The 15806-nt window shown below is 43.0% G+C and overlaps 2 protein-coding genes across 9 annotated transcripts in view; both read right to left on the bottom strand.

Annotated features, from left to right (window-relative positions):
• Marchf8 (membrane associated ring-CH-type finger 8) overlaps positions 1–15806 on the bottom strand; it is a 74331-nt gene that overhangs the window by 20747 nt on the left and 37778 nt on the right. For 2 of the 4 annotated variants that reach the window (XM_052719447.1, XM_052719450.1), the window contains exons 1-2: positions 15480–15589; positions 587–637 (exon numbers count right to left, since the gene is read on the bottom strand). In XM_052719447.1, coding sequence (XP_052575407.1) covers positions 587–637; positions 15480–15578 — 150 coding nt within the window. In that variant the 5' untranslated portion in view covers positions 15579–15589. Of the gene's footprint in view, positions 1–586; positions 638–15479; positions 15590–15806 lie in introns of those variants that run through there. The other 2 variants (XM_052719448.1, XM_052719449.1) reach the window with 1 other exon arrangement.
• Positions 15545–15806, bottom strand: part of LOC128098387 (WASH complex subunit 2) — a 195392-nt gene continuing 195130 nt past the window's right edge. For 2 of the 5 annotated variants that reach the window (XR_008214228.1, XM_052719436.1), the window contains exon 39: positions 15561–15656. Coding sequence is in view for 2 of the 5 variants with exons in the window: in XM_052719441.1 (XP_052575401.1) it covers positions 15633–15656 (24 nt within the window). In the remaining 3 variants the exon portion in view is untranslated. Of the gene's footprint in view, positions 15657–15806 lie in introns of all 5 variants that reach the window. The other 3 variants (XM_052719441.1, XR_008214232.1, XM_052719439.1) reach the window with 3 other exon arrangements.

Genomic DNA, 15806 nt, shown 5'->3' with positions numbered 1-15806 from the left:
AATCTGAACAACGCAGCTCTAGACTACTTACTTTCAGATATCTTGTCACCTGATTCACATAAATCCATTTCCAGCCAAACTCATTCCTAAATGGAGAAACAGGCTCTGGTGCCTGAGAGTTCTCTGCCTGAAAAGTATTATTTGAGGGGGTGTGGATGGGGTTTCTCTAAAAGTCACCCCCCTGGCACACACTCAAAGTTGCCTCACTGGAAAAATCATACATCCCCAGAGGGGACTATAGAAATGTATCAGGAGAAAAGGGCTGGGAAGGGTCTCAGGTGGTAAAGTGCCTGCCACCTAAGCACAAGGAAGTCAACTTGGATTCCAGTTAGTCTTGCTGAATTAGTGAGCATCAGACAGATCCGATCTCAAAAAACTTAGAGAGCAATAGAGGAAGACACCTGATGCCGACCTCTGGCTTCCAGAGGTCACACATGTACACACATGCACTAGCACGTACACAGGCACATGTACACACATGCAACTCCCCCACCCCTCATTTTCAAAAAATGAGAGTTAATACATGCAAAGTCTAAGAATACAAAAGTCCCAGGGTACAAAATAATGTATTTTGATGGCACTTCACCTTAGAAATGTTGCTTGAATGACTCATGGAATGTCCCAATGTCTTCTCATTCTGCAAGAAAGCCAAACAGGCAGTAATTATTAAGCTGTGATTAAAAACATGCAAAGAACAAGCAATCAATTATAACACTTCTAGTAACAAGTTATTCCTGTAAGCACAAACCACTATACTAAATGCATATTCCTAGGTATTAAAACTGGAAATTTGGGCAAAAGTAAATAAAACAATGATCCTTGCCCTAAAGGAACTTAAGAAGGGAAGATCAGGATACTGGAACTATAAAAATAAAGCCACAACAACTGTCTTAAGATTTTGTTTTGTTTTGTTTTTTTGTTTTTTGAGACAGGGTTTCTCTGTGTAGTTTTGCGCCTTTCCTGGATCTCGCTCTGTAGACCAGGCTGGCCTCGAACTCACAAAGATCCGCCTGCCTCTGCCTCTGCCTCCAGAATGCTGGGATTAAAGGCATGCACCACCACCGCCTAGTGTCTTAAGATATTTTTAAGTTCATAGTTCAGTCATGGATGGGTCCCACTTTGCTTGCTTGCCACAGGACTGCTAAACTAAGTGGACCACATCCCCTCCGACCATTTAAGCAGAAGCCTCATTGTTATACCCCAAAGACAGATTGTCACTACATGGACCCCTTTATTTTGTTAGTTGATGTTCTCAAGAAGAAATCTCACCTACATTAGACACTAAAAGGCTCATATCTGATCAGAATGTCAGTGGTTTGAGGAGGCTGGATTATTGCAGGTCCAGAGCCAAACTATCTTGGGGTATCGAAAGCCCTTTAAATAATCATTCACTGCCCACTGCTGTGTGTGACCCAAAATCCCCGTGGCTGTTAGATCACAGACCCTCCAGCTGCTCCCTCCCATATCTAGCTTCATGTTCCTGGCAAGTTCTCTCCTATTCAGCAGGTACCTGGACAATACAGGCCACGTATTAACCCAAGCCCTTGCTCCGACCTTAAAGAGTGGGCACCCTGCTTTGTCTGGTGGGACTGTAGCTTCTCTGCTTCAGAACCTGACCAAACTTGTGCTGCCTGTGTCTGCAGTGTGACTAACACAGCTACCCACGGAAAGGCCCTCTGAATCTGACTGTGCTGTGCTGCCTTTTATGGTTTGCTTTTTAAAGTGCTTCGTTTAAAGTATCCATTTTGTTTGTTTACTCTGAAAACCTTTTGGTTTCCAAATGTTCATTTTGGTTTGTTGTTGTTGTTGTTTTGTTTTGCTTTGCTTTGAGAAAGATCTCTATATATAGCCCGGGCTGTCCTGAAACTTTCTCTGCAGACCAGGTTAGCCTCAAACTCATAGAGATCCTCCTGCCTCTGCCTCCTGAGTGCAGGGATTAAAGGTGTTAAAGGTATGTGCACCAGCACTGGTACTATTCAGTTTGTTAATTGCTAGCATTCACTCCCCCAATACCGAATTCAAGGACATGTTTAGAAAAACAGCTGTTTGATACTCCAGCTAGCTTTGCTTGATAACAGTGTTAATTCAACTTGCAATTATTGAGGGGTTCTAATTAAAGAAATGAGGAATATCCAATGTATACATTTTTTGAGTGCTAAATGAAAATTCCTAGGTAACAGAATTATAGATTATGAATGGACACCTTGTTTTAACTGGAATTTAAAAAATTTAAGGAATAAAAAATATGTAACTGGTAACTTACAAGTTCAGAAAGGAAAAAAAGTATATTCTCCCTCATATGTGGATGCTAGCCTATAATGTATATATGTGTATACACACAATCATAAACAGGAATATGACTGTAACTTATAAAACTATATTCAACAAATATACTAAGGTGAACTTATTTGAAGATAAAATGCATCATTAATCATAAGACAGTATAATCAAAATTAACAGTGATGTAGTTGTCTGAAATGCTTTTGTTTTTTAATTCTTTTTAAAACTTTAGGTAATAACAAAGTGACAAGCATTAGGAAAATAGATGAGATGGTTAAACATAAGACCTAACAGCTAATACTTGTTCAGGAGCCATTCACCTACACTCTGGAATTCAGCTTTCTCTTTTACTTTCTTTCTTCCTTTCTTCGTTTTTTCCTTCTTTCCTTCCTTCCTTTCTTTTTTCTTTCCTTCTTTCTTTCTTTTTACAATTTATTTTGAATATTTTCTTATATGTATGTGTGTATGTCTGTGTGGGTGCATGCCATGTGTATGCCCATACCCTCAGAGGCCAGAAGAGTGTACTGCTAAGTCCCTCAGAGCTCAAGTTACAGGTAGCTGTGAGCCACTTGATATGAATGATAGGAAAACTGAATTTGGGTCCTCTAAAAGAGCAGGGTCTGAGCATCCCTCCAACCTTTTCTGCTTTCTCTTTTATAAGGTGGGCTTTATATAAATAGGTGAGAGGTGTACTGAAGGAGATGATACTGGTGGTAACTCTGAGCTCTTAAACAGAGTGTATCTTTAAAAAACAAAACAAAACAAAACAAAAAACCAGCCAAGCGGCAGTGGCTCATGCCTTTAATCCCCGCACTCGGGAGGCAGAGCCAGGATGATCTCTGTGAGTTTGAGGCCAGCCTGGTCTACAGATCGAGATCCAGGACAGGCACCAAAACTACACAGAGAAACCCTGTCTCAAAAAAACAAAAGCAAAAAAAACAAAAAACAAACCAAAAAACCCAAAAACCGAAAGTCTCAAAGGATAGAGCAAGCTAGCCTTAAACTCAGAGATCTGCCTGCCCTAACACTAGGATTAAAGAAATGCACCACCACACCCAGCTAAACATATTATGTCTTAGTGGAGCATATTGCTTCCCTTAATATCCTTAAGTACCAGACATACGAAATTTAAAACTCCTGAAATCATAAATAAACACATAGTTCCCTGTGACACAGATTGATAAATGCTTTTCAAATTGTAACACACAACATGGTAAAATTAGGATAACAATTATGGTAGCAATGTACTGAAGAATACAATCTTTTCCAATGCATTTTCCACTAAGGATCTCTGTATTCATAACTATTTTTTATTAATTATGTAAACAAATGAATAGACATTTCTGTTTCTTAAAAATTTATATATATATATATATACACACATAGGGGTTAGAGAGATGGCTCAGCAGTTAAAATCACTGGTTTCTCTTCCAGAGAACCAGGGTTTGATTCCTAGTACCCACAGAACAGCTCACAACTGTTTGTAGCTCCAGTTCCAACGGATCTGATGCCCTCTTTTGACCTCTATGGGCACCAAGCTCACACATGGTGCATATACATATAAGCAGGCAAACACTCATACACATAAAATAAAAATATTAAAAAATCACCTCAATGTTTTAAATTTTATGTATGAAATAAATATATAAAACCTTAAAGTTAAAGTAATCTACATCAATACAAGTTAGAATTCACTTGCTATAAAATTACTGAAATTATACTACTTCCTACAGTTGTATATAAACCACAAAAACTATTAGAAATCTTAATTAAGAATGCACTCATTTAGAAACACACTTATTGGCTAGCTACTACAAGTCAGGTATTGTTCTAGGCCCTTAAGAATGGGGGTGGCAAATAAAACAAAGACCCCCCCCACATTCATAGAGCTTAATAAAATGGAATAGAAAAATTGAGCATGATGGCCCATGCCTATAATCACAGTATTTGGGAAGCTGAGTCAGGAGGATCATCAGTTTAAGCCTAGCCTAATCTCTACAGCAAGACCCTGTCTCAAAAAAAAAAGTGTCATCAGATTTGGTCCTGATTACTTTTGTGTAATTCTGTGTCCCACAGTTCAGGAGCATTACCTCACAGTCTCAACAAACAAAAGTATCATCCATAAAAAATCTAACAGACAAAGCAAAAGGCGTCATCAGAACAGCCCTGTCAAAGAAATTACATGTCTAGTCTGCAAGTGCATATGTGCACACACACATAATACACACAATAGCTCGAATGCATGCACGGTAAATGACATCGACAAACAGAATGAAGACCCTTTGTTCCACTTTCTATTTTTCCAAATGCTCCCATAGAAACAATGGAGATGGCTTCTACACACAATACCTCCTCTAGAAAAGAGTCTGTAGCTTCACTGATTCATATACTAAGTTATTTTTCTCAGGAGTTTTCAAAGCCAAACTTCACAATTCAAAATTAGATGGTCAACATTAATTAATAAAAAGATATTTTTACATCAAAGGATGGCATTAAAAAATTGAGACAGGACATTTAAATGTTTATTGTCTTAGGAATATGTTCAACAAATGCAAGGCATATATTCTATTCGAGCAAATTCCATTAGAAAAAATGTATATCCCAGGCAATAAGAACTGCAAGATGAATACTTGGTGCTTTCAGGGAAGGACCCTTGAGCGGGCCTGAGGTTCCGGAGCTTGTTAAGGCATCCGTCCCTAAGTCAGTGAGAAACCTGGGCAGTGCTGACAGGACGCTTGTCTTACCTGAAGCGTCATCTTCCAACAGGAATGCATGGGCGTGTCCTCAGTGCAGCTCTCTTAGGCAGCATGGTGCCCTGTGCAGCGGACAGGCTGTGCCTGAACTGCAGCTGCCCTGCAGTCCTATAGCAGCCAGCAGAACCACAGTGATCTGCTGCTGGACTTCAGGGCTACACTCCTGTGACCAAACCAGACTAACTACTTCCTCCAGCTGATTTCCAAGGAAGGAGGTAGTTAATGAATAATTCATGACAAGTCCATTCCCGAAACCAATTTCACTTCTGCTCTATGGTCCTCCTACGAGGTAAAGATTCTAAGCTAGACTTGCTGGCTTGCAAATGATAGAAGTTCAATTTCCAGTTCTGTTTGTTCTTGTATGTTAACCTATCACCCAGACTTGCTTGAGAGACTTCAAAAAAAGGGTAGAAAGAGTAAATAATTAACCACAGATATCTGAAAGAACAACATTTTTCCCCCCTCTATCAACTAGTCCTAGCGGGGCTGAGCTGTACAAGAAGCAGCAGAGTACTTGTAAGACATGCCAGCTTGGGGAGGGGAGTTCTGAACAGCAATGCTAGGAAACAAAACTGCTTGGAGCCGTATTTTCCTGCTCTCTGGCTATAAATAAACCTTTTATCTCACCAGTATTCTTCAAGGAAGCGGATGAACATTCATTCCCCCAACTGTTAACGCTAGCATGTTTCTAAGTGAGTGATGTCTGAAGCAGCCATTTCTTTGCTTCTGGAAACACAATTGCAAGACAAACTTGACCCAAAAGGCTGGTGACCCCTCCCTCCCTCTGGCCACTACATGTAGGAAGTGCAGTCAACTGTCTTGTTTCCTACACCCTGCCCTGGTCCTGATTGCACTCACTGCAACATGTCACATCTGAGCTCTGTCTGTTAGTAGGGGAGGGCTGAGCATTTAGTTCTAGATGCTTCCTAGTTACTTGTTGGCCCTGCAAGCAGGTCTTCATGCATTTCCTTGGCCCCACGTTTCTCCTTTCAATTCATTTTGTTACTTTGTTATATCACTTCTGAGTTTGTGCTTTCTAAAATGTAAGTGCTTTTATTGTTGTTGTTTTTAAGATTTTATTTTTAGGGTCCAGACAACCAGGTGCATGCCTTTAATCCCAGCACTTGGGAGACAGAAAATAGGCAGATCGCTGTGCGTTAGAGGGCAACTTGGTCTGCACAGTGAATTCCAGGACAGTCAGGACTATATAGACCCTGTCTCAAAAAAAACATTATTATTATTTTTTTAATTTTTAGAGGCTGGAGAGAAGGCTCAGTGGTTAGGAGCACTGGCTGCTCTTTCAGAGGACCCAAGTTCAATTCCCAGCACCCATATGACAGCTCACAACTGTCTGCAACTCTAGTTCTATACCATCTTCTGGCCTCTGAGGGCACCCGGCATAGCGGTGGTACACAGACATTTGGCAAAATAGCCACATACACAAAACAAAATGATAGCAATACTAAAAAAATTTTAGAGACCTTTTTTTTTGGTTTTTCGGGACAGTGTTTCTCTGTGTAGCTTTGCGTCTTTCCTGGAACTAACTCTGTAGTCCAGGCTGGCCTTGAACTCACAGAGATCCGCCTGCCTCTCCCTCCAGAGTGCTGGGATTAAAGGCATGAGCCACCACTGCCCGGCTAGAGACCTTATTTTTAATTATGTGTATATATGTGTTGGGGGAAGCATATACATGTGGGTACCTGCAGAGTTCAGAAAAGTGTAGTGGGTAGCCATTCCAGCTTTGATCTGGAAGTTCCAACCCCCATTAAGGCTTTGGCAACTGTCACGCCTACAAGGCGGGGCCAAGGGAGGCGCCTGAGGACCCAAGATCTGGATCGGGGAGCACTCGCTCGGTTGCGGGACCCTGGATGGTGGAGGTGGCCCAAGCAGAGCTCCAGAGAACACCGCTGGACTGCGATACACTTTCCCCAGACCCCGCGACCTACCTATCCCTTAATTTGTAACTTACGCCATTAAATAAATCTCCTTTTAACTACGTGGAGTAGCCTTAATAATTTCACCAATATCTGGTGCCCAACATGGGGCAAATTCCAAAGGCCTGGGTGGCTCCCGCCCTCAGCCTCCTCCCCGGCTAGCCGGGTACCTAAACCTGCCTGCAAAGTTCCATATAACCAGGGAACGCCGACAGGTTCCATTCCTGAAAAAGGGAGCAGCTAGTCCGGTCTCAGTTCCCTAGCTTAGCCCCAGACTAGCGAAAGAGGCACTCCCCTGCTTCCTGAGTGCCAGCGCCGGTCCGGCTCCCACCATCTTGACTCCAGTGAGCTGCAGTCAGCCAAAATCACCAGCAGGCCCTGCTTTGGAGCTGTACCAACGCCACCTGGAGTGGCCATAATAATTTCACCAATAGAAAAGGGCATTGGATCCCCTGGAGCTAGAGTTACACGGCAGTGGTGAGCAGTCAGATGTGGTGCTGGGAACTAAATCTGGGTCCTCTGGAAGAGCAGGAAGTGCTCTTAACCACTGAGCCAAGCCATCTCTCCAGTCCCATAGAACACACTCTTAATAAATATGGTTATGCTAGTCTTCATTTTAACAGCTATTTACTCTATCTGTGGTGCTGCTGTTAGACAAAAACAACAAATTCCAACAATTTTCTTATTCAAGCCAAAGGGCTATCAAGCAGTGGAGACGGCTCTCAGCCATCGTCAATGGCTTGGCCAGGACTCCTCTTACGCGTGTGCTGCAACGGCACCGGCGGCTCGGGAAGTTTTGCAAGGATGGGAAGTGTAGTGGCTGCCGTCAGAAGCTGACAGTGATAAAAGCTAATCCTCTTACAACTAGAGGAGAAGTTGCCGAAGAAGCCAGTGTAGACCAGCAACAGAAGCCAACTGGACCGGTGAAACAGCTTGGCCAGTGCCTCGTCAACTGACAAAACATCACAAACTTGTGTGTTGACTGCCATCTTCTGTAATGCTGCATGGTGACAATGAGCCACTTTCTCACCAGACGGTGACACAAGGTGGATATCTGACACCTGGTGACAATCATTCAACTCAGTGACTGGACCAAGAAGAAGCTGCAAAGCCTTTCTCAGCAGAACTGCAGCAAAAACTGGTTATGGTCACTGGTGTTCTACTGGAGACTCCCCAGCCCAATTCTTAGAACTCCAAGAAGCTCAACTTTGGTTTATCTTATTCCAGAAAATCTCTTTGGGTCGGAGGCTCTTACTGTAACACCGATGACACTGTTTGTCTGCTTTTGCTTCCAGCTACAGAACAAGGCAGGAAGAGAACAAACTGGAAAGCTTTGGTATAGGAGAGAGGGTCTGTGCTGAGCACAGGGACTAACAGAACACATGAACTGGGGAAAGAGACGCAAGCCCAATCAGGTGACAGCAATCCTCTTGGGATCTGTTCATTCGGACAACACAGTATCTCTTTAGCATGCCACGTGTGTTTGCTTGATGTCTGACTCAGCACCTACTGTGTAAAAACTGCTCACTAAATATTTGTGCCAAGAATTAATAAATTAATGAGGAATTAAGTTAAAGACGTACAAAACCAGAGAGAATGGAGGTGGGCAAGGTCCTCACGGATGGACAGAGGCTGCCCTAAGTAGCCAGCCAAGATTATGGCTGTGAGGATCGCAGTGTGAAGAGTGTATGTCAATACTACAGACACCACCCATCACAGAGAACACTGTGCAGCCTGCTTTCTGGGGCTCCTCTAGAAAAGAAGCAGACAAGGAGACTGTGTTGTTCTCAGAGTTCTCATGAAGATTATGTTGTTTAGATGGCCCAATACTAAGGCCTCACAAGAACAAGGCATGCAGAGTGAGCATGAAACAAGTGTCCGTCACAGTAATTTAAACCCTTAGCAGTAGCGCTCCCAAAGCTCAAAACAAGCAGGACAATTCTCAGAGGCAAGAAAAAACGGGGAAAAAGTTAATAGTCAAACAAGAAGCTAGAGCTAATTAGGTTGTAATTATATATTCACAAAGATGAAGAAGAAAATATATTGTAAGGACATAAAATGATAAAAAATTGAACCATTAAAAATGTCAAAAGCAGAACTGAGCCCAGAAGAAAAGCATGGCGACAGCCAGAGCACAGTGACAGGAGGAGGGTAGAGGGCTGTGAGAGGCAGGGCCTAGGAAACAACTGCTGAGAGCACCCTGGAGCCCAGGAAAGACCCATCACAGATAAATGGCTTGGGTTGTGCTGCACTGTGAGGCAGCTATCACAACGTACCCTGCACTGTCACAGGTCCTCTGAGGGAAGACATAACCCACCGCTGCTCTAGATAGCTATGCAGATAGTTACACAAATGAACAGATGAATTTTATTAAAACTTATCTGCAAGAAATTACTTTTAGAAGAAACATGGGATGTAGAGAGCCGTGCACGGCCGCGCCTCAAAGATGGCGCCGGCGTCCGGCTTCCGCCTTCCCGATGGCAGGTGTTTTCTGGGATAAACAACTCCTTATTTGGCTAAGGCTAGGATCTGGCTTGCTTCCGCGCACCTGGACCTAATCTGGCTTGCTTGCGTATGTCTGACCCTATCGGCATTATCCACATGGCACTACGGGGTACTACGGGGTTGGTTGCCCAGTGGCTATAAAGGGCGTGGGCTGGCTTTCCCCGGGGTCAGAAGATTGTTCAAGGTTCCTAAATAAACTGCTTGGAGAAGAGCCTGGTGTTGCGTCTTCCTTGCTGGTCGAGGCGGACGCGACAATGGGAAAACATTCAAACTCAGGTAACCACAATTCTCTTTGGGTCTGTTCATTCTTGTATGAGATAAAGGAGCCATCTCACTAAAGTCAGGCATTCAAAGGCACTGATAACCATTTAGAATACTGTAATAGTATCCTACAGTGTTATTTATGAAATCTGCATTAAAAACCAAGTTTAGATGTTTTCAATTTTCAACAGTTACTGAAAGGACATCTGGAAAGCTATGACATCTACTACATTAACAGCTACAAATGAGTAGCAACATCCACAAATCATAATCTTCAGTGACAGGCGACTAATGGATTCTATCACCTTTGCTCAACTTGTACCAACACAGGAAATCCATCAAACCACATATTCTGGCTGCTTTATCTAGATAATGTGAACTCTAGCATAATCTCCTCCTAGACCAATGCCCAGAGTTCAGCTACATACTCTAAACAAGTAAACAAGTACTTTAAGACCCAAGAACGTGAAAAAGACAAAACAGCTCAAACTTAGCAAAATGAATTTAATGTTTGGTTAACAGCACCCTCCCTCCCTTTCTTAGTCTCTAGGGAAACCATCAGAACTTGTCTCCACACTCTCAACAATAAGGCAAAAAAAGATATTTGTAACAGAGGAATCATCTTTGGTTCTTGAACAGCAAGTATGCTACAACTTCCTGAATATGCCTGAGTAAACTAGGAGGGGTCCCCACCGCATCACTGTAACAGTTGGGATTACCAAACAGGATAAGCACTCTTGGAGGTAGATTTCTAAAGAAACCTACACAGATGCCTCCCAAGCCCCAACACACACACACCACAAGAAGATAAATTCCTAGTTCCAGGTTTGAGAAATGCTACTATGGTGTGAACAGGATTGGCTCTACTAAAACTTGTATTAAGGTATGGTCCCCTGTAAAAGTACAGAAAGGGGGTGGGCCTTTAAGAAGTATTTGGTTATGAAGGATCTGTCATAATAAAAGGATGAACGTGGTTTCTAGGAAAGTGCTTTGGTTATTATGGGAAGTGGCTGTTACAGAATCCCACCTCCTCTGTACTCTCCCCTCTTGGCTCACACCCTTCTGTCCAGTGCCATGCATGGTGCATGAAGAGGTCCTCATCAGAAGCTGTACAGCCTCCAGAACTGTAAGCCTCTTTATAACTTACTCAGCCTCAGGTATTCTGTTACAGCAGCAGAAACTGTACTGAGGCAAACATTAATGTTCTGATATTCTCACAGAAAAGATAAATACTGACTCAAGGAGCCACATGAATGTTGCCAGAGGTATTGATACATTAACTGACAGTGAGTTAATCAAGTATTTAAGATGCATATTCATCTCTTCATTTAATTATGCCTCTCTAGAGAAGCTAAGAATAAGAGAGTAGGCTAAACACTGACACACAAAGTTGTAATATGCAAAAGAAGCATTTTTAGGGATGTATGTTTGTTGTTATTATTATCTTATATATTACACCCCGACAGCAATTCCTCCCCCCTCCTCTCCTCACATCCTCTCCCCACACACACCTCCACTCTCCCCCAGATCTTCTTCTCCTCTGTTTCCCCCCAGAAAAGGGCAGGCTTCCCAGGGGTACCAACCAAACACAGCATATCAAGTTACAACAAGACTAGACACCTCCCCTCGCACCAAGGCTGGAAGAGGCAGTGCAGTAGGAGGAAAAGGGTCCCAAAAGCAGACAAATGGGCCAGAGACCCGTTCCCACTGCTAGGAGTCCCACAAGAACATCAAGTCTCACAAATACAACATATATGCAGAGTGCCTAAGTCAGACCCATACAGGCTCCCTGTTGTTGGTTCTGTCTCTGTGAGCACCTATGAGCCCTGGTTAGTTGATTCTGTGGACCATTCAGAAGAAGGAATTTTTATCCTGCAAAATAAAACTACAGTTCCTTTGAGTAAACAGTGGGGCTGCAAATAAGAGAAAGCTAGAGACTGCTTTGATGAGAGACTTGGATCCTGAACACACACACACACACACACACACACACACACACACACACACACACACACACACACACACACACTGTCTGAAAACAGCAGGTTGGCCAGGTGTGGTGGCTAGTGCATGTTCGCTATCCTCAACTTTGGAGACTGAAATGGGAGGAATGTGAGGAGAGGGGCAAAAAACAGAAGGGGTAAAAGGAAGGAAGAAAATGGAAACAGAAAAGGAAGGGAAGGAGACTGAGAGGGAGGGAAAGGAAGCTGAGAGAAGGAGTGGACCAGCACCCGGGCACACCCTGAGGAGGCCCTGAAAACAGGCTGCTCTGAAGACACAGAGCAGGTCCCAGGCACTGAACTGGAAACGAGAGTCTGCAATATTAAAGCTCAGATTTTCTACCAGTTCTTCTGTTAGGTTTTCATGATTTATTCAGTACATTAAAGTAACAATAATTAAGAGGTAAAGTACAATGAATTTGCTTCAGAATACTGCTATGACCTGCTCAACTGTGAGGCTCTTGTTCCAGATGCCAGGTACAGATGAATATAGCATTACATATTTATAAACTTTATGTATATAAGTTTATATAAAAACCTACTTCCTTGTATTAAATTTTCTCCATTTACACACTTTCAGAACAAACTGAAATCTGTTCAGATAATATCACTTGGATGTTTCATGATAAAATCCCTCTGTTGACCTCGAAAGGAAGATGAAGATATCAATGGTGACTGAAATAGAATTCTTTAGAAAAATGAAAATTACCTTTTGCTTTCTAGTAGCAGTCTAAATACAAGCTGACCACGAATAATCTTTCTGATACTTTCAGGAATACAATCATGCGGACTAGTTCCTTCAGGGTAGAAAGTGAAAGTGTATTTTCTGGATAACCTTACAAACTGGGTTCCAGGTGACTCAGCCCTCTAATGTAAGGCACCCATTCCTACAGCTCTGATCACACACGAAGCATGGGGATGGAAAGGCAGAACATGTAGTTTCCACTCAGCCTGTCCAACCGTGACAAAAATGAAGGATAAGACAGGAGCAGTGGCACACACCTGGGATCCTAACACTCAGGTGGCCAAGAGAAGAGTACTGAGTTTGGGACTAGCCTAGGCTACAGAGAGAGCGCATATTAAAACCTGTCACAATAAAATAAAGTGGGTGGTATTTTTTCTAGAGCCAACAGGTTTTTTTTTTTAATTCATTTCACATACCAACCACAGATCCCTCTCTCATCCCTCCTCCTGCTCCCCCCATCCCTGCCTAATCTCCCCTCCAACTCACCCCTCATCCCCTCCTCCAAAAGGGTAAGTTCTCCCATGGGGGGACAGCAAAGCCTGGCATTCAGTTGAGGCAGGACCCAGCCCCTCCCCGCTGCCTCAAGGGTGAGCAAGGTGTCCAACCATAGGTAATGAATGGGCTCCAGAAAGCCAGAGCCAACAGTTTTTAAGTGGCAGTGTTAGTGACATTAGAGGTGTTTGCTTGTTTAGACATAACAAAGACAGTGGCAATGTTTACTACTAGATGCAGCAACTGAACCTTTATGATTCATTGCCTCCTGGTCACTCCTGATCAGGGTAGACTCAGCCTACAGTGCTGGGAATTAGCTCTTCCTGGGAATCCAGGGAAGCATCTCTTTCCCTGGACTAACATTTTCTCCCTCATTTGGAAAAGATGCTGTTACTTATTGTGGGCCCTAGAACCCTAACTCATTAAGACAGGAAAATGGACACTGTCCTAAGATGGAAAGTAACTCACAACAACCGAAAAACAATGTGTATTTTCAAACACTGACTTGGAGACCAATTATAAAATTGTCTATTAGACTTTTAAATGACATATGCATTAATAACACACACTTCAGTGTACACAAGGTTGCTTCAAGATAGGCCTAAAAGTAAGATATTATTAACTTTAACATGAAAAGAAACGCCGGGCAGTGGTGGCACACACCTTTAATCCCAGCACTTGGGAGGCAGAGGCAGCCAGATCTCTGTGAGATCGAGGCTAGCCTGGTCTACAAAGCGAGTTCCAGGAAAGGCACAAAGCTACACAGAGAAACCCTGTCTCAAAAAACCAAAAAAAAAAAAAAAAAAAAAAAAAAAAAAAAAAAAAAAAGAACCTATTCTCTAAAACAGTTAAGATTAAAAAATAATTTCTTTGGAAATGAAGCAACTAGGTTTCCAAAAAAAGAGACTGAAACCTGAGAAGTCATGGATTAGTGTCTACAAAAACCTACAAAGCACCATGGTATCTCATGTCCTTAAACTCAGCTCTCAGGAGGCAGAGGCAGGTGAATCTCTGTGAGTTCAAGGCCAGTTCGGGCTACACAATGAGTCCCAGGGCAGACAGAGCTACACAGTGAGATCCTGTCTCAAAAACCAAAACAAACCTAAAAAGCAGCAGTCCTCTTAAAAGATCATTTACTCACTAGTAAGTGATAGCAAGAAAACCCTTTGTGATTACAAAATATTCCCAGGAGTCTGCATACACTGAAAGTGAGGCGGGTCTTCATCCACAGATAGTGTAACTGGGTACAAGTCATTAGCCCTCCACAGAGTAGCAGATACAGGCCCATGCAGTGCATGCTATAGAGAGACTGTACAAAGTCACCTTGGCTTATTACCTGAGATAAAGACCTTATCTTTGTAGGAACCTCTGCCAGGCTTCTCTTTCTCGATCACAAACTGCATCAGATTTGGGGCTGACTTTGTGCATTTCCTCAACCCGAGTCCCTCGGCTTTTCCTTTTCCTTTAACTACAGCTCTCCACACAATCCTAGTTTTCTACAGAAAGCCTTTCCTGACCCTTTGGGTTTAGATTAGTCCTGAAATTCCTCCATCGCACACCTTATCCAACTGATGTTTGTTTAAGTGTCCAGTCAGATCAGAGCAGCATGAAAACAGAGACAGGCTGATTAAAATACCTCCTTAATGCAGTCAATGCTCCTAAAGTTTTGTTCAAATACATTTATACACTGCACCTTGTTTTATGAATATAAAGAACTTCATCTTAGGAATGTAAAAGACATAACCACTAAGAAGCTGATAAGCCCATGCCAAACCCTCAGAAGCCAGAAGCCAGCAGAAGACAGTCTCCTCTGAATACAGCCAGTTGTGCTCATCTGCAGAGAAACCAGCCCTTCAGAGCTCAGGTATCACTCTAGATCATAGTTAGTGGAATTTTAGTAAAAAGAACTGTAATGGTTGAGGCTGCTGAGATGACTCAGGGGGTAAAGGTAACGGTCACCAAGCTTGACAGCCTGAGATCATTTCCCAGGATCCACAGGGGAAGATCATCAACTCTCCAAAGTTGTACTCCGGCTGGCCTCCACTTGTGGGTCACAATATGCTCACACCCACATACAAATTCATACACATGTAAAATAATAAATTAAATATGAAAACTATTCAAACAATATATTGTGATGGCGGTTAGTACTGATTGTAAACTTAATCGAATCTAGAATAATCTAGAATACGCTATCGTGTGTGGGTGAAGTTTACAGACAGAGTTAACCCAGGTGGGACACCCAACCTAAGAATAAGAAGGAGGAAGTGAGCCAAGCACCGTATTCTCTCTGCTTCCTGACTGGATCCAGTGTGACCGGCCACCTCCTGCTCCTGCCACCTCCTGCTCCCGCCACCATGCCTTCCTCACTCCAAACATCTGCCCTCCAACGGAAACGTAACAGTCCTCTTCCTTCCTTCCTTCCTCAGGAGGCTGCTCAGCCAGTATCTGCCACAGCTACCAGGAAAGAACACCCACAGGAAGGCACTTGAAGGAGCTCTCCCATTACCTGCTCCCGCTCCTTATCTTTGGTCTTGCTTCTGTAGACTCTAGCGGCAGTGGCGTCCTGAGAAGGGATGGCAGAGATCTGGTGCAGTGGCATGCTCATCCCAGCCTCTGACCTGGTCTTTCTCCTTACGGAAGTGAGTCTCCACTAGCAGAGTCATTTTGGGCCATTGACTTCAAGCTGAGAGAAACGAAAAGAAATACAACTGAGCTAAGTTACCTGATTTCCAACAGTAAGACTAGCGCTGTGTTAAATTTGAGTAAGTTATGCTGGCAAATACTTGGTCTTCAAAGGGGATAGAAAATGACTGGAGAAAAATCGTAACATTTG

Source organism: Peromyscus californicus, unplaced genomic scaffold (assembly GCF_007827085.1).
Source record: "Peromyscus californicus insignis strain IS unplaced genomic scaffold, ASM782708v3 Scaffold_6__1_contigs__length_162567912, whole genome shotgun sequence".
Lineage (NCBI taxonomy): Eukaryota > Metazoa > Chordata > Mammalia > Rodentia > Cricetidae > Peromyscus > Peromyscus californicus.
Note: the sequence above shows the minus strand (reverse complement) of the source record. Positions and strands in the feature narration are given on the sequence as shown.